Below are 26,195 nucleotides of genomic sequence, written 5' to 3'. Positions count from 1 at the left end.
TCAGCGTTACAAGCTTTTACTTCTTAATTTCAAAATCACCAGAGACCTTGTCATTTATATTTATATATACATTTTTCAGGAGTTTGTATACTAGTGTTCCATATCTGAAGGACAAGCTGATTAAATGTTTAGTTTAAAAGGAAAAAAAAACTCTTCAAGGATATAAACAACACGGCACACCTCGTTATCAAGTAAACACCAATGCAGTGTTGACATTGTAGAGTGATGATGGAATGCTTTCAGTATAAAATTAATGTTAAGTATGATTCTAAACAGGTGATAATCTAAATGGTGGTTGCCCATTTCTGTTTTTATACCTTTAGTAGGTAAAACGCAACAATCTCTGCTTTTCTCTGTTACTTGTGCACGACCACTGCCCTTATGCTTCAACACCATATAGACATTAGTGCTATTTATGGTGAAATGAATAGTGTCAGGTTCACCAGTAAATCCAGTGGAAAGTTTCTACTGTAGGGTTGAAACCTTTATATTTAATATAAAAGTTATGTATATTTTGTACCATGAATATAAAGAAGTACAATGCCATTGTAGAGTGCAGGGCAGAGGTGGCCAATCAGTCAGAGACGAAGACCCAGATATTATCTAGAGATACCATAAAGATCCAACTTTTACTTTATTTATGTGTGTGTATATACATAGACACAATAGAAACACATGCACACACTTACATTGAAAACATAACATTTACAATATCTTGCTAAGCAGAAAAAAATATATCCAATATGTAAAATGTTCACAATAATCACAAAATCTCTACAGCTCTTCACTGCACAGCTCTTACCTTACTGCTGTGTCCAGTGGAGGGGGTTCAAAGGGCCCCATATAGTCTCTTGACAGTAGTTCACACTGCTACTTTAGCTAAAGTCAGTGTGGAGGGAACTGTTGAAGTGAAGAAAAAAGTGATAAATGCCCCTCAGACCTCCACACATGCCATCAGATCTCCACGCATGCCATCAAACCAAATGCCTCGGGCATGCCCCTCTGACCTCTTCAGGTGCCCCTTACATACCCTTCAGATATCTCCACATGTGATCAGATCTCCCCACATGATTGTAAACCTAACCAAATGCCCTTTGTGTGTCCACAATGTATGTTTCCTGTAAATCCTAGGCCAAATTAAGCCTTGACTTTCTCTATAAATAAGTCATGATTTAACTGGACTGAAAAATATTAATGTCAGTGTAGATGCTTTTTATTATAGATTATTATGAATTCATTTATTCTATTATCATTGATCTGTTTATTTTCAAACTAATATTTACTATAGTGGTTTCTTTATTTTTTCAGGTGTATTGTATTGATATAAGCACATTAATGAACACTCAGTAAAGAAAGTCTTGGTGCTTATTGATGTTAAATTTGCCCCCCACACCCACTTAGATGATCAATTTGTCAGGCTTAATATCTGATAGTTAATATAATTATTGTTGTTGTTTACTAGATTCATTATTGGGTTTTTCTATTTATGATTTTGACATTTTGTGAATAATTGTTACCTTCTTAATTATGCAATTGCTTATTAGATGTGCTAGGGGTAGGATTAGCTCTGAAAGTGTGTTTGCATTCTAAAGTTAAGGCCGAGCTCTGTATGTATCACATTGTATACCTTTTTGTATACCTTTTTTTTGGCTTTCATTGCTTTTTTAAATTACCCCCTTTAGTGCTAGTAAAAATTAAATTAGCAAATGCTATGCTTGGCCTTTCTTGAATATGGAGGTTCCCTTTCAAAAGTGTTAAGTAAACCAAATATGACTGAGGTAAAAGGTTCCTTCTACCAAACTAAGCATTCAAGACCATATGTAACAGAAACATAAATACAATATAATTGTGGGGGGAACTGCAGAAAGTACATATTGTGAGGTTTTGGTTATGCCAGAAAGAACAAACAGGAATGTGATGTCAGTTATACAATATAGCAGGGGCCAGCAACCTTTTTCTATCAGTGTGCCAGGTAAAATCTACACTCCGCAGCGCTGTACAGAGAACTCGCATCAGTCCCTGCCCCACTGGAGTTTACAATCTAAATTACCTAACTAATTAACACACACACACACACACACACACACACACACACACACACACACACACACACACACACACACACACACACACACACACACACACACACACACTTGGTTAACCTGTGTTAACCAGGTGTTGTGAAACTACAAGCCCCAGCATGCTTTGCCAATATATAGCAGCTTATTGCTGGAAGGGTATGCTGGGACTTGTAGATTCACAACACCATGAATGCCACAGGTTAGCTAAGCATGCACTAGGGTCAATTTGATAGCAGCCAATTAACCTACTAGAATGTTTTTTTTGGATTGTGGGAGGAAACCAGAGTGCCCAAGCATAGTTGTTTGGTTTGAAATTATTAATGTATTGCCACCTGTTGACAACCTGCCCCACGCTAGTGCCCCCTGTCCACAACCTGCCCCACGCTAGTGCCCCCTGTCCACAACCTTCCCCCTCGCTAGTTCCCCCTGTCCACAACCTTCCCCACGCTAGTGCCCCCTGTCCACAACCTGCCCCACGCTAGTGCCCCCTGTCCACAACCTGCCCCACGCTAGTGCCCCCTGTCCACAACCTGCCCCACGCTAGTGCCCCCTGTCCACAACCTGCCCCACGCTAGTGCCCCCTGTCCACAACCTGCCCCACGCTAGTGCCCCCTGTCCACAACCTGCCCCACGCTAGTGCCCCCTGTCCACAACCTGCCCCACGCTAGTGCCCCCTGTCCACAACCTGCCACACGCTAGTGCCCCCTGTCCACAACCTGCCCCACGCTAGTGCCCCCTGTCCACAACCTGCCCCACGCTAGTGCATTGCCCCAAGTTATCATTAAGCCATATAGCATTGCCCCAAGTTATCATTAAGCCACATAGCATTGCTCCAAGTTATCATTAAGCCACATAGCATTGCCCCCTTTTTGCATTAAAACACGTATAAGCAGCAGGTGTGCAACTCACCTCTTGTAGACACACGCATCTTCATTTCACATTATCTTAAAGTTTGTTTGATTATATACATGTTATATTCTCAATAAATGTTAAGTGTTGGTCATATTTTTAAACTAGTTACCAACTATATATACTACCACAACAGATCTGCAACAGGAAAAATAAGTGCACAGAGGTACACTATTTCAGCAATACAGTCTTCAAGTTCTGCTTTTGCTTCGCCATTCTGCAGAATTTCCCACTGTATTTGTAAATTTGTATTTTTATGGATTTATAAAGTGAGATGGGTTGACAATGCTTGATCCACTCTGCTCTGTGGTTTCAAGCTGCTGGATAGGGCCTTCTTACATCCCATGCAATGGAAAATCATGGGTCACTTGTCGACTGTTTGAGCCCTTTGAGGAGATGCTTATCTTGTGTGTACAATTCATAAAGCATGTTCTGTAGCTATCCCATGGCCAATACAGGGAGGACCAGGCTCAATCTATCTGCTACTTAGGTGAAATGAACCCACAAATCTATGGCCTTCACAGAAACCCATTTCTTCTTGACTTATTTATGCATTTGCAAATGAATTCTGCTGGATTCTAGAATTGATTATGCAAATTAAGTGCCAATTTTCTATAACACTACAGTATATTTTCAAATGTATGCTCAGCTGCCATTCATATTCCTAATGGTGTGTATTTTGAGTGTCCAACTAAAATGGGCAAACATCTTTGTTGAAGATGTACAGCAGCATATTTTTGCTTATGATACATAGTTTAAATTAACAAGAAGAAAATATTGGAACTTTGCAATTGGCATACTAGTGGGTGACTTTTGATCGAGAAAGGACTTCATGCCAGATGGCATAATAGAGCCAAAAGAGAAGAGCAAATGCAGTGGCAGGAAAATAAAACTAGTTTGAACAAAAGATTATGCAAAAGTAACAGAAACTGGCAAAAATATGTAATGGGTAATAGTGATAGACAAATTTAAAGGGAGTAAGATATTGTGTAACATCCAAAACAGCATTACAATATAGTAGGTACCACACCACAATCCAAAGCAAGCAAAAAATAAATTCCTGCGGTGGCAGGTGCAACAGCTGATACCAATATGTTGCTTGAATTATGTACTACATCCTGAGAGTTCACCAGTGACAACAGGATCAGGGACCTAATGTAGACAAATAATTTAAATGGAGGCTAATGTCGCCCAAGAAAAATCTAAATTGAATGAAGAATTTAGAAATTAATGAACAGGATGTGCAAACAAATGCACATTAGGAATTGGAAAAGTTCGACAGGTTGGTACAAGCACAAATGCCGGTAATAGGTTGCGTGGTGTACCATTGCATACTCATAATCACACATTGGTTTATTCAGAGCAAGCAAACTTGACTTCTGCTATTACTTTCTATCACTCTCTGGCCCTGTTTTCTCAGCACTGGTTGTGATGGGGACTGCAGGAGAGGAGCAGTGGCATATCAGTCTGAATGGCTGTGTTCACCACATGGAAAATACCTGCTCACAGCAGCAGTAAGTGTGACAACCTGTTGAACAACAAATTATAGTATAAATTGCCAAAAGAACAATTAAGGGAAAATATGCTGGAAAACGAAGCGTACTTTTGCATTCAAATGTGGAATGAGGCAAATCGTTGATTTCCTGAAAGTGCAGCCTATTTTTTTTTTTTGTTAATAATAGTGTGCTATTAACAGTTAAGGAATGTGGAGTTACTTAGCACCAGAGCACCTGGAATCCATGGAATGTGACTGCTTACTTGAGAATGTTCTTGCTATTGAGTGGCCCCTAAGTATGTCTCTATATGTGAATGTTAACACAAATATACTGTAAATCTTATGATTGTGACATAAACTGATTATTGCATGTATTACATTCTAACATTGTTAAATAACAGCCTGCTATTCTAACATTAAATAAAGTGCTGTGATCAGATTTATTAATTGTTTTCTCAATATCTGAAATATTATATTTCCTTTTTTACTGGATTATATTAGTGGCATGTGTAAACGTATCAAGCAGAAGTCTACTGTGTGTAGAGATGCTTCTCCATGATTACAGACTCCAACTTAAATATCTCAAATTATAATATCGCTCTAATCTCACCTTCAGCCAGCTTAATATGTATATTTAACAGCGCTAATTCTTATATTAAACCCCAAACTGGACATTGCCCATGGATTATTTTAGCATAAACCATGCCTTAGCTGTTAATATATTTTACTGATATTTTGGATTTGTGAAGTGTATGTGTCTTGGTTCCTCATGAGTGAACAATACTTGGCAATGAATCTGTACATATTTTGCATGCTTGCAATTGATATGTTTTGTTTACAGAGGCGGAACTTGCAAGTTGTGGGCCCCGGTGCAGGGAAGTGGCGAGGAGAGAACCAGGATGCACAGCTCGCTAGTTCCTTGTGCAGCGGGCCCCATTATCTCAATGAGCCACGGGTGCGCTGCACCACTGGCAGTTCCACCACTATTTGTTTATAATCACAGTACCAAACAGATGCAAACTTAACTAAAAGCATACTTTCTTCTACCTTTTGTTTGCATTAGAGATGAAAAATTACAATGAAGGCCTTAAACAGAGAGTCCTTCCTGCTGACAGTTCTGTAGGGACAAGCTCTGGATTTTTCATGACTGAATTGCAGACATCTTCAATCCAGGGGACTGTGAATCCTGCAACCAGGGCTGAAAGGTGAGTTTTTTTTGTTTAATTCAAAGTCAAGGTTTTAAAATTACTTCCTGCAGTAATATGTATTTCCCCCTCCCTTCCTTAAAATCCCTGAGATCTTGTGCGTACAAGCTGTTAACATTTTGGTTTGGTTTTGTAAAACTACTTTCAGTTGTTGGCAACATGAGGTAATAGCCAAGTTTGTCTTTTTCTCACCATACTGGGGCCTTTTTCTTTTGTTTACAATTAAAAATATATATGCTAAAAAATTATTGTTGTGGTCTCATCCTGGATAAGTCATCCGAAACTAAAATCTATACAAAATGGAGCATGGATTTTTCAATCCAAAATTTTCCACCCCATTTCTAAAAGGCCCTTGACCATTAATAAGGCAACAATAACATACAGATCCCAAACCTGCCCTGCATTCAGTTCCTATCACTTTCACCTGTATCTCCATATAGGTCTGTTCTTTACACAGAATTGCACTAAAAAAATGAATTAAGTGTTATAATGTCCCATCCTAATGACTGCTGTTTCTCTCTATGTGGCCTTTGATTCCAAATATGTTCTGACTATTATGTTTAAATTTGACCATAGGACATGTTTTATTATGTCAATGCTTAAACTGTATTTATTTATTTTCCTTTTCGAAAATAAGGCTATGCGCGTTAAAGAAGATATGCGTTGAACGTCTAATTACTTAAAATATTCAGGCTTTTTAGAATTGAAATATATCTGATAATACTTGTTTTGATAGCATTTCAGAAGTTGAACATTTATGGATGGAAAATGCAACAAAGCCTTTGTTCTCCTACCAGTCTCCATTAAAGAGCAGAAGCAGGTCGCCAGAACATCATCTGCAGTCAGAGTTTCTGAACTCTGAGAGATCCATATTGACAAACGAGTCCCCTCCTGGGCTTCAGACTCTTGCAATAAGCAATCTGGATTGTGCACCCACTGATCTTCAAGAGCACTCTTCAAGCAAAAATACTCAGGCATATTTGAACTTTGAGAGTCATGTTATTGCTGGAAATAGTCCTCTGGTAGATGAGAAACATGTATCATTTCTTTCAAGTACAAATGGTTCCCCTAAAACAATAAGAACACAGTTTTCCATGGACAACAACAACTCACAAAACCAAGGCAGTCCAGTTTTACACCATGTGGTGAAAAGTCTTCATTCACAGCCACCTCTACCTGAAAAAAAGAGAATTTCTGAAGGGGAAAGATCATTTGGCTCTGTCTCTCCTTCGTCCAGTGGCTTCTCAAGTCCACACAGTGGCAGTACAATCAGCATTCCATTTCCCAATGTTCTCCCTAATTTTTCAGAGGTTCTAAGTGAATCTCCTCTCCCAGGTAAGAAAATAAATAAATTAATTATATATATATATATATATATATATATATTAGGTATTTTTGTGGTTTTTGTGTGTGTTTGTTTTTTTTTAATGTATTTTGTTTTCAAAGGACAACTTATATAAAACTAGTCACTGTTCTGTGATTAATCAAGACTATTGGTTTATATTTACATGCAGATGTAATCTATATTATTCCTCAATCTATGTTTCTCATCATAAAGGCCAGTAAATATATATATTCCACTCTTTCGCCTAAGCCTGCCCATTCTCCTTTCTTTGCACAGGGCTTTCCTTAAAAGCCCTTTTGGAGTAACATTGTTTCCCTATAGCAACAAAGGTCCTGTATTTGACTGATCTACTGATGAGCGTTTAGTATGCTTTTGATATTAGACAGTATAGTGATTGCACCTCCCTACTGTCATCCTTCTAGTATGAAATTTGGAAAAGGGTTAGGAATTCTAGCCTGGTCAGCCATGTGTGAACTAGCCACTTCTTGCTATCTGTTAGCAATGTTATGTAAGGATCCAAAGGTTTATCTATTATGGATTAAGAAGCTTAAGACCTATTCACAATTATTTTGACTAACTCATGATATCTACAAAAAAGTAGTATATTGTGTAGTTGCTTATAGTATTTACCAGTTCTAGTATTTTTTTATATTTATTACCATATGCATTTTAATATACATTGATACATTATTTTAGATAACTTTCCATTAATATCCTGAGTTGTGGCTTCATCTTATATTTTAGATTTATATTTTTAAGCTTAAGCAAGCACTAGTCTTGAAGAGATTAAACATGTATTTAAATCAATGAGTCTTGAGCAGATGGCATGTGGTGAGGAAAGGTCACGTCACAATATTATATCTATTCAATTGGGAAGAAGGTTGCCTACTGACCCCCACCCTAACCTACTGTTCAGCACTTCCACAATATGCTGGAGAAGCACTGCTTGTACTTTAATATCCATTCACCTTAAGACAGAGCTATTTGCGCTATAAGTGCTAGCCACTGTAAAGCAATGTAATTTGTGTATTCATTTTTAGACACAGAAACTATTGCCCTCTAGATGCTAAATGATTCAGTTGGAATAACTGGTATTCCTGTTTTATTCTCATTTTTAGAACAAATGTGCTCTTGGATCACAAAAGTATTATTTAACTAATGTCAGTACTCGAAATCTCAATTGACCAGTGTTACATATGAAGTCATATAGTTAAGGAGGAACAAAGTTGAATGGAGCTATTCATTGCTTTTTATAGCACAGCCATTGAACAATTTTTTTATTTACTTTACATTCATGTTCAAATGGCAGAGAATTCCTCACTTCAATCCTCAGAAATAGCCCAACGGCACAAAAACTGTCAACTAGAATGTACTATTTATTTTTTTCTGTCTCTTAAGATCTTCAGTACGGTTGACAGGTGCTATCTTAAATACAGTATTATATAGGACTGATGTTTCTGCTATTTGGGGGTTGACCAACGAAGTAAGTAATCTTAAGATATGTGAAAAAATTAGTTATGTCAGTGTTATCCGCGCAATAGCCTTATGCAATTAATCTCAAAGTTGCCCAATAAGTGGAAAAAAGGATATTGGAGATCTAATGAAAACACTGTTACATTCTTCCTTTGCTCCCTCATCAACAGTTTCCTACCTGTAGAAGACATGTTATGGATATCTCACTGCCCACAACTTTCCCTTCTGTACGGTTTTTTGTCATAGTCTTGTGCAGAATTTGTACAACACATTGTACACATTAATTGGTGCCTGCCAGGCTCAGTGCCAATGAGATGTTTTCTTTACATTAGATTTAACATTAAATCAAGCTAAGATTCCAGATGATGTTACAATAGTATGCTCTAGAAGTATATTATTCCATTTTTGTCTGATTTATGTAGCATCCATCTGATGCAGCATAACCTGCATATGGAGGAGCTTGAAATTTCTCAGGTACTGAAAAACTCCAAATTAATGCTTTGCAGCACAATGGTTATTTGCTTTTTTGTTTTTCTTTACCAAATATACTACAATGTGCTAAACAGAAAGTAAGACAAATACATAAACTAGCATTCAACAATGAGGGTACATATATTTTAATTAAGTACTTTAACAGGACTTGTTTGATGCAATTTTCTTTGGTGTAGTTAGTATTGTTAATTACCAATAATTTATATGCATTCTATTTTTCTTTTAAATATCCCTGTATACTAGCTTTGAAATGTAGCAAATGTGAACAAAATGTTGTTCACACTAGATGCTTATTAAAATGCACACGGCTTCTGAAGCTATGCTGTTTTGCTGATGTGCATGGTTCATTTATATGAAAAGCGTTGTAGTATATTTAGCAAATAAGACCAAGCAAAGTGCATAAAGGGTAATGCATGAACTAAAAAAAAATGCAGACCCGAATACATAATTTTTGGACAAAAGTTACCGCTGCGCACATATGTAGGGGAATTCCTGCGTTTTGGGAAGTACTTCCATGGAAGTACTTTGCATTTCAGAATTGCGGACTGAAATAGTAATCTGCATGCCGGCTGAAGAGACAAATGTCACTTCCTAATATATTAAGCCACACCTTAGATAGTATATTTTACATTTTTCTCTTGATATACTGAATGTTACAGACTCATTTTGGTCTTTAATTTGGCACATCTGGATGGCCTTTACTTTGTGTGTGTTATTTGTATAATTGAATCTTGACATATCAACAAGGAAATACATAGTCTGTGTCATATAGAATTAGTTATGTTAACTTAGACAGACTGAGTTGCTTGTGTAAGTGCATTTTCACTCTATTTAATTTGTCTTTATTAACGTTATTTTTTTTCTATAGTACTATACAACTTTCTCAACAGTGCAACTTATAAAACATACTTTTACTTTGTTTTACAGAAAATTCAACAGATAAGATGACCGTGAAATTTGTGCAAGACACTTCCAAGTTCTGGTATAAGCCTGATATATCCAGAGAACAAGGTACATTCATGTATTGAGATATATATATGTGTGTGTGTGTGTGTGTGTGTGTGTGTATATGTATATATACACATGTATATATACATATATATATATATATATACATATATACACATATATATATATATATATATATATATATATATATGTGTGTATATATGTATATATATATATATATGTATATATATATATATGTATACATATATGTATATATATATGTATACATATATGTGTATATATATATGTGTGTGTATGTGTATGTATATATATATATATATATATATATATATATATATATATATATATATGTATATATATATATATATATATATATATATATATATATATTTCTCCTTCATCCTACCTGGGGGACACTGCTACCATGGGGTTGTATGTGGGAACATGGAGCAGGCACTCACATAGTTAACTTCCTGCCGACAGTCTATATACCCTCTGCAACCACCTGCAAACCTCAATGTGTTTTGAGTGCCCGAGGAGTAGGACCTCTGGTGTACTCTTCTTGCTAAGATAGGTATTTTTTTTTAGCTGATAGTGTCATTTATTTTATTTTAATAGCGATGCTGGAACAAGCACACTACTCACAGTTTTCAGCTGAGTAGTAGCAGTCACAGTGAGGACAGCAGAGGCTCCCACTGACTGCATTTTTCTCTCCCCTACAGATGCTGCCGAGTAAAACCTGCTGTCATATTGTTCTGAGGACCGGTGCTGCTTTGTTGGGCATAGAGCGCTGGAATCCAGCATGTGCTGATGCTTATCGGCGGCTTAAAGGCCCACAGTCACATAATTTCTGAGATCCGGCACTGCTCTGTAGGGCATGTTCCAAGCCCCCTCCTCAAGAGGTCCTGAGGTGTATGCATAATGCAATGTCGGACTAGCCCACCGGTACACTGGGAAAATCACAGATGGGCTATCTTTGCCAACCTTTTGAAGCTGGCTTCCGGGAGCTGGGGGGGAGGAAGAGGACGACTTGTGGGGGCTGGCCTTGAAAAACGTGTAATTTTGGCCCCGCCCCCACTATAAAATGCCGAAATTCACTAAGGGGCCTGCTTTGGTACGTCCCCATGGTAGCAGTGTCCCCCAGATAGGATGAAGGAGAAAAAAGGATTTTTATACTTGCAATAAACTCATTTCTCTGATTCTTTCTGGGAGACACTGCGTTTCCTCCCTTCTGCTCTTCTGCAGTTCTTTTTTGGGTGTTTGAGTTCCGTTCCTTCGGGCTTTTGTATTACACACTGAGGGTTGCAGAGGGGATATAGCCCCCATGGTAGCAGTGTCCCCCAGATGGAATCAGAAAAAGGGATTTAAGTGTGTGTGTGTGTGTGTATATATATATATATATATATATATATATATATATATATATATATATATATAAAGTGTGTGTACAATTCATATATACATTATATGTAATGTGGAGGTAACACTGTTAGTGGCATAATTATAAGGTTTATAAGTGTGTGTGTATATTAGATCATCTGCACTCTAACTGTGCACAGACTTGGGTACAAAAGGGGGTTGCCCACATTGTATAAACAAAGAAACGGAGAAGAAATGGAGATACTCTGCACTATCCAAATACACAATTAATTTTGTAATAGCTGCATTTCTATATTGAAAACAGGAAATGTTAGTTCCACACATTGCAATATATGTTAAGTTGACACACTCGCGCCAAAATCCTCCCTCCTGGCCAGTCCCAACATGATCAAGTGCTATTCTTTTTATCTGGGTTGAAGCTTACCTGGAAACAGCTTTTAAAGGCAAGTCATCTCCAAGCATTAGCAGCCAAGGGACATCTGGGAACTCACCTAACTCAAGTTGGATTTAATTAATGAGTAATGGGTTGTGCCAGACTTGGGGCTTACAATATATATGCAAAAAGACATTGATGCTCTGCACTTGCCATGTGCAAAATTTCTTCCACCAATTTGTAAGAAAATTTGGTGGAAAAAAAACCTTATATATGTATGAAATATGACTTTATAATTATATCCTTTGCAGTTTTACAGTTGTCATGCAATAGTTGTGATATAGGTGCTTAAAAGACATAATCAGGCACATAACCTGTATTGCCACCTCTTTGGCTACAATCTCCTAAAACATGTGCCTGTGTTGTCCTGTCTTGCAATAATAGTGAGCAGAAACATGATACACATTCATTTGTGGGTTACAAATTGCCTGTTTCCTTACTGTGCATATTAAGTGTTTGCACCATGTGCATATGGCCTCCTGAGATTCCTGATTTCTCTCACCCTGTCTTCTAGAGAGTATCTGTGATGCCCTAAACATAATATTGAGTTAAGTCCAGGGCCTGTCTATCATAAAGTTCTGTGTGAGGTAGGCTGACTACTGTACATTCAGCTAAGTGTGAGGATACAGCGCCAACTGACAACCTGCTTCCTGCCATTGTTGGTCAATTTCTGTTGTTAAATGCAGCAATGCGCTCTGTTAAGGGTGCTTTTTACTGCTTCCACCAACCACTCATAAATGTCTGTCAGTTATAGCCATAATATGAAACCGTTTGGCTTGGAGAATCTTGCTTTGGCAGATTTCAGTCAGCTTGTACAATTGGCTGTATAGGTACTTATTTTTTTTCTGTAGCAATGCTCTCTTGAATAGATAAGTGTGTGCTGCTTTTTTCAGATAAATGTTAAATGATAAAATGTATTCCTTCTACCTGCTTGCTTGTCTTTAAACCAAAATGAGGAATTATTCCTTGGCCAACATAATTGCTTAAGGCCTGCTACCCATTTGGGTTTGTGTAAAATAGACAAAACCACACAAATGCATATAAACGCTATATGTACTATACATTGTATATGCATTTGATCAATTGTAAAGCGCTGCGGAATATGTTGGCGCTATATAAATAAATGATGATGATGATTTGTGGTTCACTTGAGGCATGATGATTGATATACGCTGACATGTTCTCCTGTGCTTGCAAATATGTGAAGAATACAAGCAGAAAGCTTTTACCATTCATTTCATTAGACCATTGATTTCAATGGCTTTTCAAGCATGTATACCTCATGTAGAAAACCCATTGACATGAATGGGCACACATGAAAATAAATTACTTGAATTTGTACTCATATGGAAAAGAAACAATTAGCAATGCTGGGGAGCTCCATTCATTTCAATGACCAGGTCATTTCAAGGGGGTCACTATATGGAGTGCATAATTCCACTGAATTAACTGATTATTAACATGAATAGGATAAATAAAGGACAGTGCTGGAGTTACAACCCTAGTATATGTAGGCAATATGCTCCCATAGAAAGAAAGGACTTTCTAAGTCACATGAGTTGATTGCATTTAAATAGGTACCACAATGCAAATGTGTGCAGACTTAAGCATGAACGGAAGTAGGTAAGGCCACATAGAATAGAATGAGTTTATTTTACATTACCTTGCACTTGTGTTACAAAAACAAGTCAGATGCAGCATTCAAACACCACTGGGTAATGGGCCTGCATTATTAACCATTTTATTCCATCAGATTTTGGTTTTCAAATTGCTATTTGGGAAATATGTAGAATGTGACTGTAATTATTGTGTGATGGTCATTATGCTGTAAACTGTACAGTTTGACAGGAAAAGAAATGTAGTAAAATTACTTTGTAATCTCTTACACACTTGTTCATACTGGCACAGCATTTTTGAAGATCATACTATTCTCCCTTCAATGGGGTTGTTTGTTGAAACTTAAACGTGTTTGCACATGTTAAGTCAGGTACACTGAATTTTTGTGCCAGGAATAAGAAGCTGGTATGTTGTTTATTATTTTTTTTCTGCATATCGGCGTTGATTTATTGAAGAAAACGTGTTTACAGTTTCTTAAAGTATCTTGTTTCCTGGAAACAATTTCTTAAAGTAACTTTGTTTATGCCTGTCCCCTTTAACTTCATTAGTTTTCAGTGAACAATATTTGACCAAATCTACACTATAAGATGCATCAGTGCTCAAAGAATGTGCCTCAAATCAACCTTTGTTTTCTTTTCCAAAGGCTGTTCTTTCTCTCTCTTGTTGCTCCACATCCACCTCACCACTCTTCAAGCATTAGCTCCCCCATATCATGCAGAACCCATTTCAAATTGTCACCTACATGTCCTCAACAACACCACATCTTCATACATCTCAAACCTTGTCCTAAATATGATTCCACATGCCCTCTTGGATCTACCTCTGACCTGTGCTTCACCTAATCTTTGATAACCACCTTTTACTCTCTCCTACAACTTCTCCCATGCTGCTACTCACTTATAAAATTCCCTACCATGTCCTATCAAACTTTGTCCAGCCTTCAAATCTTTTCACTCTTTGTGAAAACCCACCTCTTAGAGCTGACCATAGTCCACCTATACTATTCACACTCAGGCCCGGCGCTCCCATTAGGCAAGGTTAGGCACTTGCCTAGGGCGCCGGGCTCTGGAGGGCGCCTGGAGGGCGCCACAGAACTGGAAATTAATTTTAAAACTGTGCGGCGACTGCTGACCATACCTGTCACGGCCGCCGCACAGCATTCAGATGCATGGGGAGGGGGGGGGGGAAGAGGCTATTGCTCACCACCTCCGCCTCTCTGCTCCGTCTCCTCCCCTCCACTCACTAGTGTCAGTGAGGGGAGGAGACGGAGTAGAGAGGCGTCGGTGGTGAGACAAGGTAAGAAAAGACGGGGTGAGGAGGGAGCCGATTTTTGCGGGGGGGGGGGGGAGGGCGCCGATTTTGCCTAGGGCGCCATGGACCCTAGCACCGGCCCTGTTCACACTGGAACACTCTCTCACTGTTCCAATCTCCACCTTGAGCCATCCTTGCTCCTCTAGTCTCAGATGTTTCTTTTTCCCACTAGACTGTAAGATCAGTGTCCTCCCTACCCTTTGCACCTGCATTTATTTTGTCTGCACGGTTGCACTTTTACAGACAATAGTAATAGTGAGAGGTATTTTCCTGGATTATATCTTTAATGCAAATCCAGGATAATGTAGCTTTCTTTATATGATCCATTATACAAAATACTCACTTCAGTGTACTTCATTTAATAAATACGCTTTAGCCAAGCTTTAATAATTTAATTGTAGTTTTATGTTGTAATTTTCTGATTAGCAGTAATGCCCACAATAATTATTTGTTAAATATTCACTATACAATACACTGTTATTTTATATGGCTATGTGCTTTGTATTTAACAAGTTATTTTGTATCCTATTGGTCTACAGTAAATTTGCAATTTTAATTTTCATTATTTAAATCAACATATTATCTCTCCCACTTTAATTCAGCTATTGCAGTTCTTAAGGATAAAGAACCTGGTTCCTTTATTGTCAGAGATAGCCATTCCTTCAGAGGAGCCTATGGGTTAGCTATGAAGGTTGCTACACCGCCTCCGTCTGTGGTGCAGCTAAACAAGAAAGGTATGAGAATGGTTTGAGTGCATTGTTATAATAATGATATCCCTAGATCTAATTTTGTGTAGTAAAACATTTTAGATTTCCCTGATTTGCTTTGTAAAGTAGACAAAAAATACTCTTAGGGGGGAATTCAATTATCCGCATTACGGGTGAAAGTAACGCGGCCTGCGCTTTATTACTGTTATTACGGTAATAATGCGCTTTATTACAGTAATGCGTTTTATTACCGTTATTACAGTAATAATGCGCTTTATTACCGTTATTACGGTAGTTTCAACGCCAGCTTTTTGCTCGCAGCTAAAGCCCGGTTAAAACTACCGTAATAACGGTAATAGTTTTAACGCAGCGGAAATTCGGGGGGAATTGAATTTCCCCAAAAGTTTCTATTTAAGCCTTTGATATCTCATTCTTATTGCTTGGCATGAGTTATATTTAAAGCATGTTATGAACAGTATCTGCATTTTTCTTTTGTAACTTAAATGTTGGCAAGCCACTAGAAATGGATTGAGAGAAAACAAAATTCTTGTATGGTGTTTTTTGTTTTTTTTGGTTTTTTTTTATATTTCTTTATTGAAGAATGTCAAACATGTACACATCAGTAAATAAATTAGAACAAAGATATGTTTATACTTAATAATCATGAACCATGACACATAGTATGAGGAAAAACGTCATCTGTGAGTCACTGAAGTGAACTATAAATATGATATCACACATAAGGTACAAAAGCCTGGAGAGACCGGGGCAACACAAGCACTCTCCTAGTCCAGAAAGATAGGTGGGTCTTGCATGAATATTCTAGTTTCATACCAAAGGGTATGTTGAAAACATTTTTGTATTTGTTCTCTCAGCGGGACTGACAAAGTGCCAACAAAGCTCTCCCAAGTGTCAAAAAATCTCCCTGTGTATTTTGTTTTTTGGAGGGAGGCTTCCAACCAGTCCATTTTCATGGCAAAGAACATTTTTTCTTTAAAGAGGTCCAGTGTGGGGGATGTGCTCTGGATCCACATGTGGAGGATGCATTTTCTTGCCACTGCCAAAATAATCAGCAGCAGACGTCTGCCACCTCTGGATGTGCGGGCATTTGGTGGGAGAATGCCCAATATAGCCCAGTCTGGTGTGAAAGGGAGATAATTTACAAGATCAGCAGTAGCAAAGCTCCACACACGTATCCAGAACCCTCTAATAACCGGACATCCCCAGAAACAATGAAACAAGTCTGCCCCTCCCATCCCACATTTAGGACACCTATCATTATCTGACAGACCCATAGCCAATCTGCGATGTGGAGATATATATCCCCTGTGAAATATGTTGAGGAACATTTCTACATATGTAGAGGCTGGGAGTAATCTGATCGAGATGTTTAAGTTTTTAAGAAAAATTTCATTAGTTAAGTGCGGGAATGTCAATAACCATTGAGCAAGGCCCGAGCGTATAGTAGAATAGTCTATGTTGTTTCTCAGGAGTCTATAATGAATTGAAATAGCTTTTTGTTTGGGGGATTTAGAGAGTAGTATATTGTCTAATGGGTTATCCCAATCTATGTCTGAGAAAAAAACAATTAGGCTCTTGACATAATGTTGGGCTTGGAGAAATGTCATCCCGCAAGGGCCTAGAAATGGAAATTTTTCACTAGCTTGGGCATAACGCAATGGTTTCTTGGTTGATTTATTCATTTATTGACCCGCAGAGTATAGACCCTGTTGTTCCCATGTCTTAAAGGGACGAGCCGCCATGCCATCCTGAAAATCAGGATTACCAAAAAAAGGAAGGTGTACAGAAATTTATGTCGAAGAATGTGCCAAATCTTTCTCACAGACATCACCAGTGGGTTATCTAATAATTCTATCGATATTTCCTGGTCATGAATGTGAAGAAAGGACTTTATATGCATAGAAGGTATAAATTGTTTTTCCAATGCCAAATTGGTATATATACTAGTTTGTGATATCCAATCTCTCAAGTACCGTAAATGTGCAGCGTAACTATACAGAACTATATTGGGAAAGTTGATGCCTCCATTGGAAGATGACTGTTGTAGTTTGATAAACGGGATACGGGGACGTTTTTTCCTCCAAATGAACGTGCGGAATAGGCAATTCAATAAATGTTCATCTGATTTTGTGAGAAGTAAGGGTAATGTTTGTAGAGGATATAGCAATTTGGGGAAAGACACCATCTTCAAGAGATTCGCTCTACCCAGATATGAAACATTGAGATTCTCCCACCCTTTTATCTCTATCTTTATAGATTCGATTATACGTCTTATGTTGAGTGTATAAAGAGTGGCTAGATTACGAGGAAGGAAGACCCCCAAGTAGGATATATAATTCATCTCCCACTTCAAGGGAGTTGGTATTTTTTTATTTTCTTTTTTTTTAGAAAATACATATGTGAATTGTATAGCTCTTACAGTGTTAATACTCACGAGCATAAGTACCTGGGTTTCAGGGGTATCAGCTGCTACCAGGCCTGTCAACAAAGGGGGCCCATCTAGGCACTTCAGCTGCCACCCATGGTGCTATGAGTCCTCTCTGCCCTTTCCTCTGAGTGATGATGTAGCAGGGAGCTAAATGAGCTCTCCATCATGTGACCACCAGAATCCTAGGGCTCCACAATGAAATTCATCTTGGAGCGAAAGGGAGCTCTGATGTTCCCTTCCTCTCTGAGCAGGGAGTGGAAAATGGTACCAAGAGGAGACAGATGGCTGAGAGGGAAGAAAATGATATTGAATATAATAAAATACCCTTTCCTGGAAACTTTCAAAGTTTTGCTGTGTGGTCTACAAAGATCAGGATCCCACTCATACAAGTGGTTGCTAAAATACATATTGGTCCTTATATTTGCCTGACCATCACTCAACAGCCCAATAAGTGTAGTCTGTCCATTAGGAAAGCAACCAGTAATTATAAAGAGGAGAAAAGTGGCTGATAGTGCCTTGCTGGTTCCATTAATGCCTCCTGGTTAAAAATTACCTTTGGAAAGGGTGTTTTAGCCCACATAAGATAATAATCCCCTTTCTTAGCTGCAATAGAGCAAAAAATAATGCTGTAAAAATCCTATTTATTTTCTTCTTTTACAGTTGGAGATTTGACAAATGAACTTGTCCGGCACTTCTTAATTGAATGCGTTCAAAAAGGGGTCCGGTTGAAGGGATGTCCAAATGAACCATATTTTGGTAAATATCATTGTTGCCTGCTTCCTATAGATGCAACATAGAACTCATGACTATGTTTATCCTGTATTAAAAACTCTAGCTTATTAAAGAAAACATGCACTGTGAAGAATGATGGCAATATGACAATTTACAATGAGTAATATAAAAGTTTGAGGTTTTTTTTGGAACTATGTACTGATAAATCCCCCCCACAAATTTAAAACAATCAAGAACACAGTAGTAATGAAAAGATTAAGAAGGGGAATAATTCTGCTCTTTATAAGATATTTTTTTCCCAATATGTATGCAGTTCAGATATTAAGATTTGGGACTGCTGTTTTCCTCTAAACCTTTTGACTGCACCATGCTTTTATAACAAGTTTGCTTACATATTAAAGACTTTGATCAGTTTTGTCATGGGCCACCATCAAGGCTTGTCTATTTAATGTCAATATAAATAAAGATAATGCATGTTTTAAATTATATTATTAAAATAACAATTACTGTGGTTTTATATGGAATAGGAAAAATGTCAAATTACATTCTTTTACAACATTGGTCCTCACAAAATATAAAGAAAAATATTGACCATGCACTTAATTTTGTAATTCAGGTCTGTTCCATAAAAATGTTTACTATTACAAATTAAAATTAGAATTGAATAAACTTAAATGAGTAATCATAACAAATGTAAAAACACTTACTAGTGGATTAATGCACAAAACATGGTTTCAGATTTTTTCTCTCTTCACAAAATCTGAATCTGAAAATCTACAAATATTTGCTCATGCAGTTTCTCAACTGAGTTTTTAATTTGAAACATATTCTTGTTAGAATATCTGATGTCTATTATGAACCACTGTACCTTGTCTCCTGATGCTTCTTTTAAGGAACATTTTTTTCAGCCACCATAGACCAAGCAGCCCTAATAGATTGTAGAGTTGCTAGTGGTCATTATCTCCAGGGTGGGGTTCCCTAGCAAATCATGTCCAACCAGTTTATGTCCAAACTTGCAGGGCGTAAGGTTCATACAAGCTACCAATATATCATGCTTAGACCCTTAAAGCAATGCTTTTGTCATTCACGGAGAGCGAAGGGTACTGAAAAAGGAATCTGCCACATATGTTATATGCATACAAGGAGGTGCCACTGGACTACACTAGGTTAATGTATTCTATTTGTAAGGCACCACAGTGCTCCCCGGCACCAGAAAAAGAGAGCATATATAAAATAGGATCATACAGTGCAGATAACATGAATGCAATTGTGAAAAAAAGGATAGGGAGGGCCCTGATTGTAAGAGATTACAATCTAGTTGGAAATAGACAGCGCTCAGAGAAGAAGAACCACTGTGATTAGATTAGGACTGCAGAGATGGTGTAAAAGTGAACGTTGTATAGGTGGGAGTAGGGTAGCTCTAGTAAAAAGGTGGGTTTGCAGTTTTGTGTGCGGGAATGAGAGGTGGTTATTCAAGAAGGTGATTTGCAGGTCAGGTAGATGTAAAAGGGGGAAAGTATTTTGAGATGAGGTTTAAGATACAGGAAGAAGTGGTGTTATTGGGGACTTGGCAGATTAGGGTAGTAATATTGCAGGAATGCTGGGAAGGGAGGTGCAAGTTACAGAAGCCTCCATAGTCCAAGACAAACACTAATGTGCAGGAAGTCCTTTTTTACCTAGGATCCAGCAGGGGATCTCCCTGGCAAGTTCGGCATGTGTTTGTGGTCAAAAACTACAGATAGAGTGGCCAACTGATAATGATGGAGGCTCAGTGGCAGCCAATGAAGGCCTTATAGTGTTGCCTAGCAAGAGATTTAAAAATAGGAGTGGAGAGAGATCTCTTCCTGTCACTACCTGTTTGGCGGCAGCAACCTGCATTAAATGATGATGTTGCTCCATCCTGGCAACTCTACAGTGGGGGCTGACAGAGTGCCCGTGACTGGGCTAAAAGTGAGCAGCCCTTCTTGAAGATACCCTGGAATAACTCTTGTGTGCCTGTCATTGTGTGACTGTCATTGTTGGATTAACCCTGTATCCTTTGTCTACTCTTGCTGGATTACACCTGGGTCTTTGGGACTTTCTTTGCTGTATTAACCTTGTGGCTTTGGTCTTCTCTTGCTGGATTAACCCTGTGTGCTGTGAACTACTCTTGTTACCTTTTTTGATGATTGCCCTTTGTTAAAAAAGTACCTTGTCCAATGGCCTACTAATAAAATTGCATACCTTAACTACTGTGTCAATCATGCTACTCATGTAACACCAATGTGAACCGTTTGCTCAGGCCATAAAATCTACACCCTACTTCACTTTAGTTTCACAAGATAAAACAGTTATAGGATCATATGCCAACTTTTCCTGTTAATTAAGGTTCATCAGGAGTTTCTATTGTGGGAAAACAAGTATTGTGAGTTAAAAATTTTGACTGGAAAAAATTGGGACATTTGGAATCTCTTACCCTAAAAGTTTTCTCATAAATGTTGTATTCTACTGCACTTTTACCCCCAGATTAGCTTGATATTCTGAAGCTAGAACACAATGAAGGAAAAACTCTGTATGTGCAGTACATTTAACTCTGAAATGCTTATGGTGTGACAGTGAAACAGAGGTTTTCTCTTACTGCTGTTAGCCACTTTGGGAGCTTAAGAACACTGATATGTTCTGCTTGGAAAAGCATGGTGTTCTAAAGATCCATATGACCGTACCTTACAGAATGATCTGAGGATCATCAATTGGGAACAAAATAGCTATGCAATTAAAATGTCATGTGTAGCTTTTACAGGAAAAGTATTTGGTGTACACTGCAAAATGTATATTCAGTGAGACGCTTTGTTATAGTAATGTTATATAATTTTCAGTGTTGATGTAGTACTGAAATCCTTATCTTTAATTTATGTTCCTTTTAACCATAGGGAGTTTAACAGCTTTGGTTTATCAACATTCCATTACACCACTGGCACTACCTTGCAAATTACTCATCCCTGACAAAGGTATGCATGTAAAAAGTGTGCAGCTACATTCTCAATGTGTTTCTTTTTCAATCCAATTCCTTAGGGAAATGTCCAAAATATGTGGATGGAGATATGCCTAACAGAAATCATCTGGGGAAAAAGTTGACACTAACCTTAAAATGTTTCTTTATTTCTATTGTTTTTAACAAAGTAAAGGTGTAATTACTATCTCATTTTATGTTCTATATCTGGATAAATAAATTTCTGTAGGAAACAGTGCATCAGTGAATACTGGAAGTGCCTCAAATAGCGGGTTTACCTGCTGTTTCTAGCAGACACTGTACACATTTTTATGTCAATTTATCTCTATGCAAATATTTGAAAATGGGATTAGTGTGTCTTTAATATTAAAGTAGTTGCATAATACAGGAATTATAATTGGCTATTTGTACTGTTTGGACAGAGTGATTGCATTTTAATGTGCCTTTATAACAAAATTGTGTGTGTGTAACACTATATAACTTACTTTGTTTTCCCTCCAATTTAGCCACCACATTAGCACACAGACATTCCACCTCTCAAGGCAGGTCCACATCAGAGCTGAATGTAATGCTCCTCCTTCCTTACATATAAGGATATCCTTAAAAAAATCACAAGCATGCTCACTCCTTCATCAGCCTGACCCTCATGTGCAGTGAATTTAGGAAGAGAGCTTGCTGGTGACTGCTTGAGGAGCTTCCTTTGATGTAGGGAATGGCTGTTACTCTGTGAGCGGTTCATGCTGTCTGCCCTGTGAAGTCCATACTTGGCAAGTCTCCCGCATCCTGCAATTGCGGGGCTAAAATTACGTGATTTGCCAAGATTACATGGGGATGAAAAGGTTCATAAAAATGCAATATTTTCCCCATATATCACAACAACCGATTTTAAGTGATGCATGATACAACCTCTTTAAAGTGACCTGAATGCACACAGCATTTTCTCTTTCCATTTAGTATTGCGTAAAAAAAATCAGCTATGCTCTTACAAATACCTCTTTTTTTATTACATAATTGTAATATTATATAAATGTGTAGTTAACCTGAGACCAAATAAAAAGATCATTATCATACCTTTTCTATTGACATGAATGAGTTTTAGATTGGACATGTGAACTGCACAACATGTAGCTCTATGTATATAAGACTGCTGTGAGTAAGGTAAATTGTCAGAACTCACCTGGGCATGCAAGGCATGTGGGTTTTGAATGGCTAATAAAAATAAAAAATAACCTTGTCTATCTAAAAATGACTAAAATACTCCGGAAATATATATATTTCATGCTCACAATTAAAACACAAAGTGCTGCCACCAATTAGTTTGTTCAAATGCTCCTTACATCTTCAGTTACTGGCTGACTAATCCCAAAATAAAATTGCAACCTAAATTAGAGTTAATGTGACAATGTCACAATGCTTAATGAATAAAAATGGCAGTAACAAATTGACATACAGAAACAAGAAAAAATAAAATGCGGATAAAGAAGAGTTACACTCACATAGTCTTTGTGTAATCATCATCATCATCATCAACATTTAATTTAATTTATTTATAAAGTACCAGCAAATTCCGTAGCGCTTTACATTTGGGAACAAACATTAACAAAATAATACTGGGTAATACATACAGACAGAGAGGTAAGAGGGCCCTGCTCGCAAGCTTACAATCTATGGGACAATGGGAGTTTGATACACTAGGGCACATGCTACATCATATTGCACATTGACCAGCTAGAATGCAAAGCTAAAATGTTCAGCAATGTTGGTCGGAGGGTTGTTGTCTTGTGTTAGCTGTGTAGAGGGTGGTAATAGGGTAACCTAAGAAGATTAATATGCTGGTTAAGGAATATCATAAACTTGTCTGAAGAGGTGGGTTTTCAGAGAACGCTTTAAATTATGAATACTACAGGAAAGTCTTACTGTGCGAGGGAGGGAATTCCACAAAGTGGGTGCAGCCCGAAAAAAGTCCTGTAACCGGGAATGGGAGGATATGATTAGAGTGGAAGAGAGACGCACATCTTGTGCAGAGCGGAGGTGTCGAGTCGGGAGATATTTTGAGACAAGTGAGGAGATGTATGTTGGTGCAATTTTGTTGATGGCCTTGTATGTTAGTAGACATTTTATATTGGATTTGTTGAAAAACTGGCAACCAATGTAGAGACTGACAGAGTGGCTCAGCAGAGGAGGAACGGTTCGCAAGGAAAATTAATCTAGCCGCTGCGTGCAAAATGGATAGTAGGGATTCAAGTCTGATTTTGGGAAGACCAGTAAGGAGGGAATTGCAATAGTCGATGCGGGAGATGAGTGCATGAAATGCCTAATGAGGAATGTTAGAAGTTATGTTCAATTCCTCAGTAGAAAACTGACACCCAAAACCTGAGTATTTCTAATATCATTACTTTTTTCCCCAAACCCCCCACCTCTGTGACATCACGGCAAGAGGGGTGCTTATATGCTAATCTTTTTTATTTATTGTCCTTTTGTCCAGGACCAGTTGTAATAGTTCTACACAGAAATTGTAAACAATTAATTAAATTGCACCTACTATAGGAAGTTAGCAGATTATGTTTTGTAATAATATTTTGATAACAGACAACAAATATATATATTTTTTTACATATACTGGTGACATTCCTCCAGTCTTGCCAATAAAAAAATGGATTGACCCAATGTTTATATACCAAAATCTATCTATGCCACTGTTGATATTTTAGTGAGAAGGATGATGTCTGAAATTCACTAAATTCTAGTTTTATACTTTCTATAGATAAAAATCTATCTTACTGACTTTATTCTTTGGTATACAGTCATGGCCAAAAGATTTGAGAATGACACAAGTATTCGTTTTCACACAGTTTGCTGCTTCAGTGTTTTTACACCTTTTTGTCAGATGTTGCTATGGTATACTGAAGTAAAATTACAAGCATTTTATAAGTGTCAAAGGCTTTTATTGACAATTACATTAAGATTATGCAAATAGTCAATATTAGCAGTGTGGACCCTTCTTTTTGAAGATATCTGCAATTCGCCCTGGCATGCTGTCAATCAACTTCTGGGCCACAAACTGACTGACTGGCTGCCCCTTCTTGCCTAATCAATGCTTCCAGTTTGTCAGAATTTGTGGGTTTTTGTTTGTCCGCCTGCCTCTTGAGAATTTACTACAAGGTGTCAAGTTTCAATAGTTTGATCCCTGAGCCACTTAGTTATGACTTTTGCCTTATGACAAGGTGCTCCATCATGCTGGAAAAGGCATTGTTAGTCACCAAACTGTTCTTGGATGGTTGGGAGAAGTTGCTCTTGGAGGATGTTTTGGTACCATTTTTTATTCATGGCTGTATTCTTAGGCCATATTGTGAGTGAGCTCACTCCCTTGGCTGAGAAGCACCCCCACACACACTTGGGATGCTTTACTATTGGCATGACACAGGACTGATGGCAGTGCTGACTTTTCCTTCTTCGGACAAGCGTTTTTCCAGATGCCCCAAACAATTTGAAAGGGAATTCATCAGAGAAGATGACTTTACTCCAGTTCTCAGCAGTCTAATCCCTGTACCTTTTGCAGAATATCAGTCTGTCCCCGATGTTTTTCCTGGAGAAGTGGCTTCTTTGCTGGCCTTCTTGACACCAGGCCATCCTTCAAAAGTCTTCGCCTCACTGTGCGTGCAGATGCACTCACACCTGCCTGCTGCCATTCCTGAGGAAGCTCTGCACTGGTGGTGCCTCGATCCCACAGCTGAATCAACCTTATGAGACGGTCCTGGCCCTTGCTGTACGTTCTTGGGCACCCTGAAGTCTTCTTCACAACTATTGAACCTCTCTCCTTGAAGTTCTTGATGATCTGATAAATGGTTGATTTTGGTGCAATCTTACTAGCAGCAATATCCTTGCCTGTGAAGCTCTTTTTGTGCAAAGCAATGATGACTGCACGTGTTTCCTTGCAGATAACCATGGTTAACAGTGGAAGAACAATGATTTCAAGCACTGCTTTTAAAGCTTCCAGTCTGTTGTTCTAACTCAATCAGCATAAGAGAGTGATCTCCAGCCTTGTCCTCGTCAACACTCACCCGTCTTAACGAGAGAATCACTGAGCTGATGTCAGCTGGTCCTTTTGTGACAAAGCTGAAATACAGTGGAAATGTTGTTTTCAGGATAAAGTTCATTGTCATGGCAAAGAGGGACTTTAAAATTAATTGGAATACATCTGATCACTCCATGACATTTTGGAGAATATGCAAATTGCCATCATAAAACTGAGGCAGCAGACTTTGTGAAACATATTTGTGTCATTCTCAAAACTTTTCGTCATGACTGTAAATATGTTTATAGTATTTTACTGCCACTATCACTTTTGGAAGATAAGAGCTAAGCAGCCAGAATTTCCTGTGTTGACTGTTTTCCTATAGTGGCATCCTATCATCCCTGCTTATGGTGGTGCCTGTCCCTGGAACGCAGTGGCAGTGTAACCCATTATTACCGTATTTATACCATCAGTGATGTAGACAAACATCTGAAATGAGATCCTCTTTATCATCATCATCACCATTTATTTATATAGCGCCACTAATTCCGCAGCGCTGCACAGAGAACCCACTCACATCAGTCCCTGCCCCA

General features: G+C 38.0%; 1 protein-coding gene across 3 annotated transcripts in view; it reads left to right on the top strand.

Annotated features, from left to right (window-relative positions):
- Positions 1–26,195, top strand: part of TNS3 (tensin 3) — a 282,436-nt gene that overhangs the window by 244,175 nt on the left and 12,066 nt on the right. For all 3 annotated transcript variants that reach the window (XM_075212670.1, XM_075212668.1, XM_075212671.1), the window contains exons 22-27: positions 5,549–5,690; positions 6,427–7,025; positions 9,928–10,011; positions 15,313–15,444; positions 18,527–18,622; positions 21,508–21,585. In XM_075212670.1, the coding sequence (XP_075068771.1) occupies positions 5,549–5,690; positions 6,427–7,025; positions 9,928–10,011; positions 15,313–15,444; positions 18,527–18,622; positions 21,508–21,585 (1,131 nt within the window). The remainder of the gene's footprint in view (positions 1–5,548; positions 5,691–6,426; positions 7,026–9,927; positions 10,012–15,312; positions 15,445–18,526; positions 18,623–21,507; positions 21,586–26,195) is intronic.

Source organism: Mixophyes fleayi, chromosome 5, assembly GCF_038048845.1.
Source record: "Mixophyes fleayi isolate aMixFle1 chromosome 5, aMixFle1.hap1, whole genome shotgun sequence".
Classification (NCBI taxonomy): Eukaryota; Metazoa; Chordata; class Amphibia; order Anura; family Limnodynastidae; genus Mixophyes; species Mixophyes fleayi.
The sequence above is the reverse complement of the archived record's forward strand: the minus strand, read 5'-3'. Positions and strand labels throughout refer to the sequence as shown.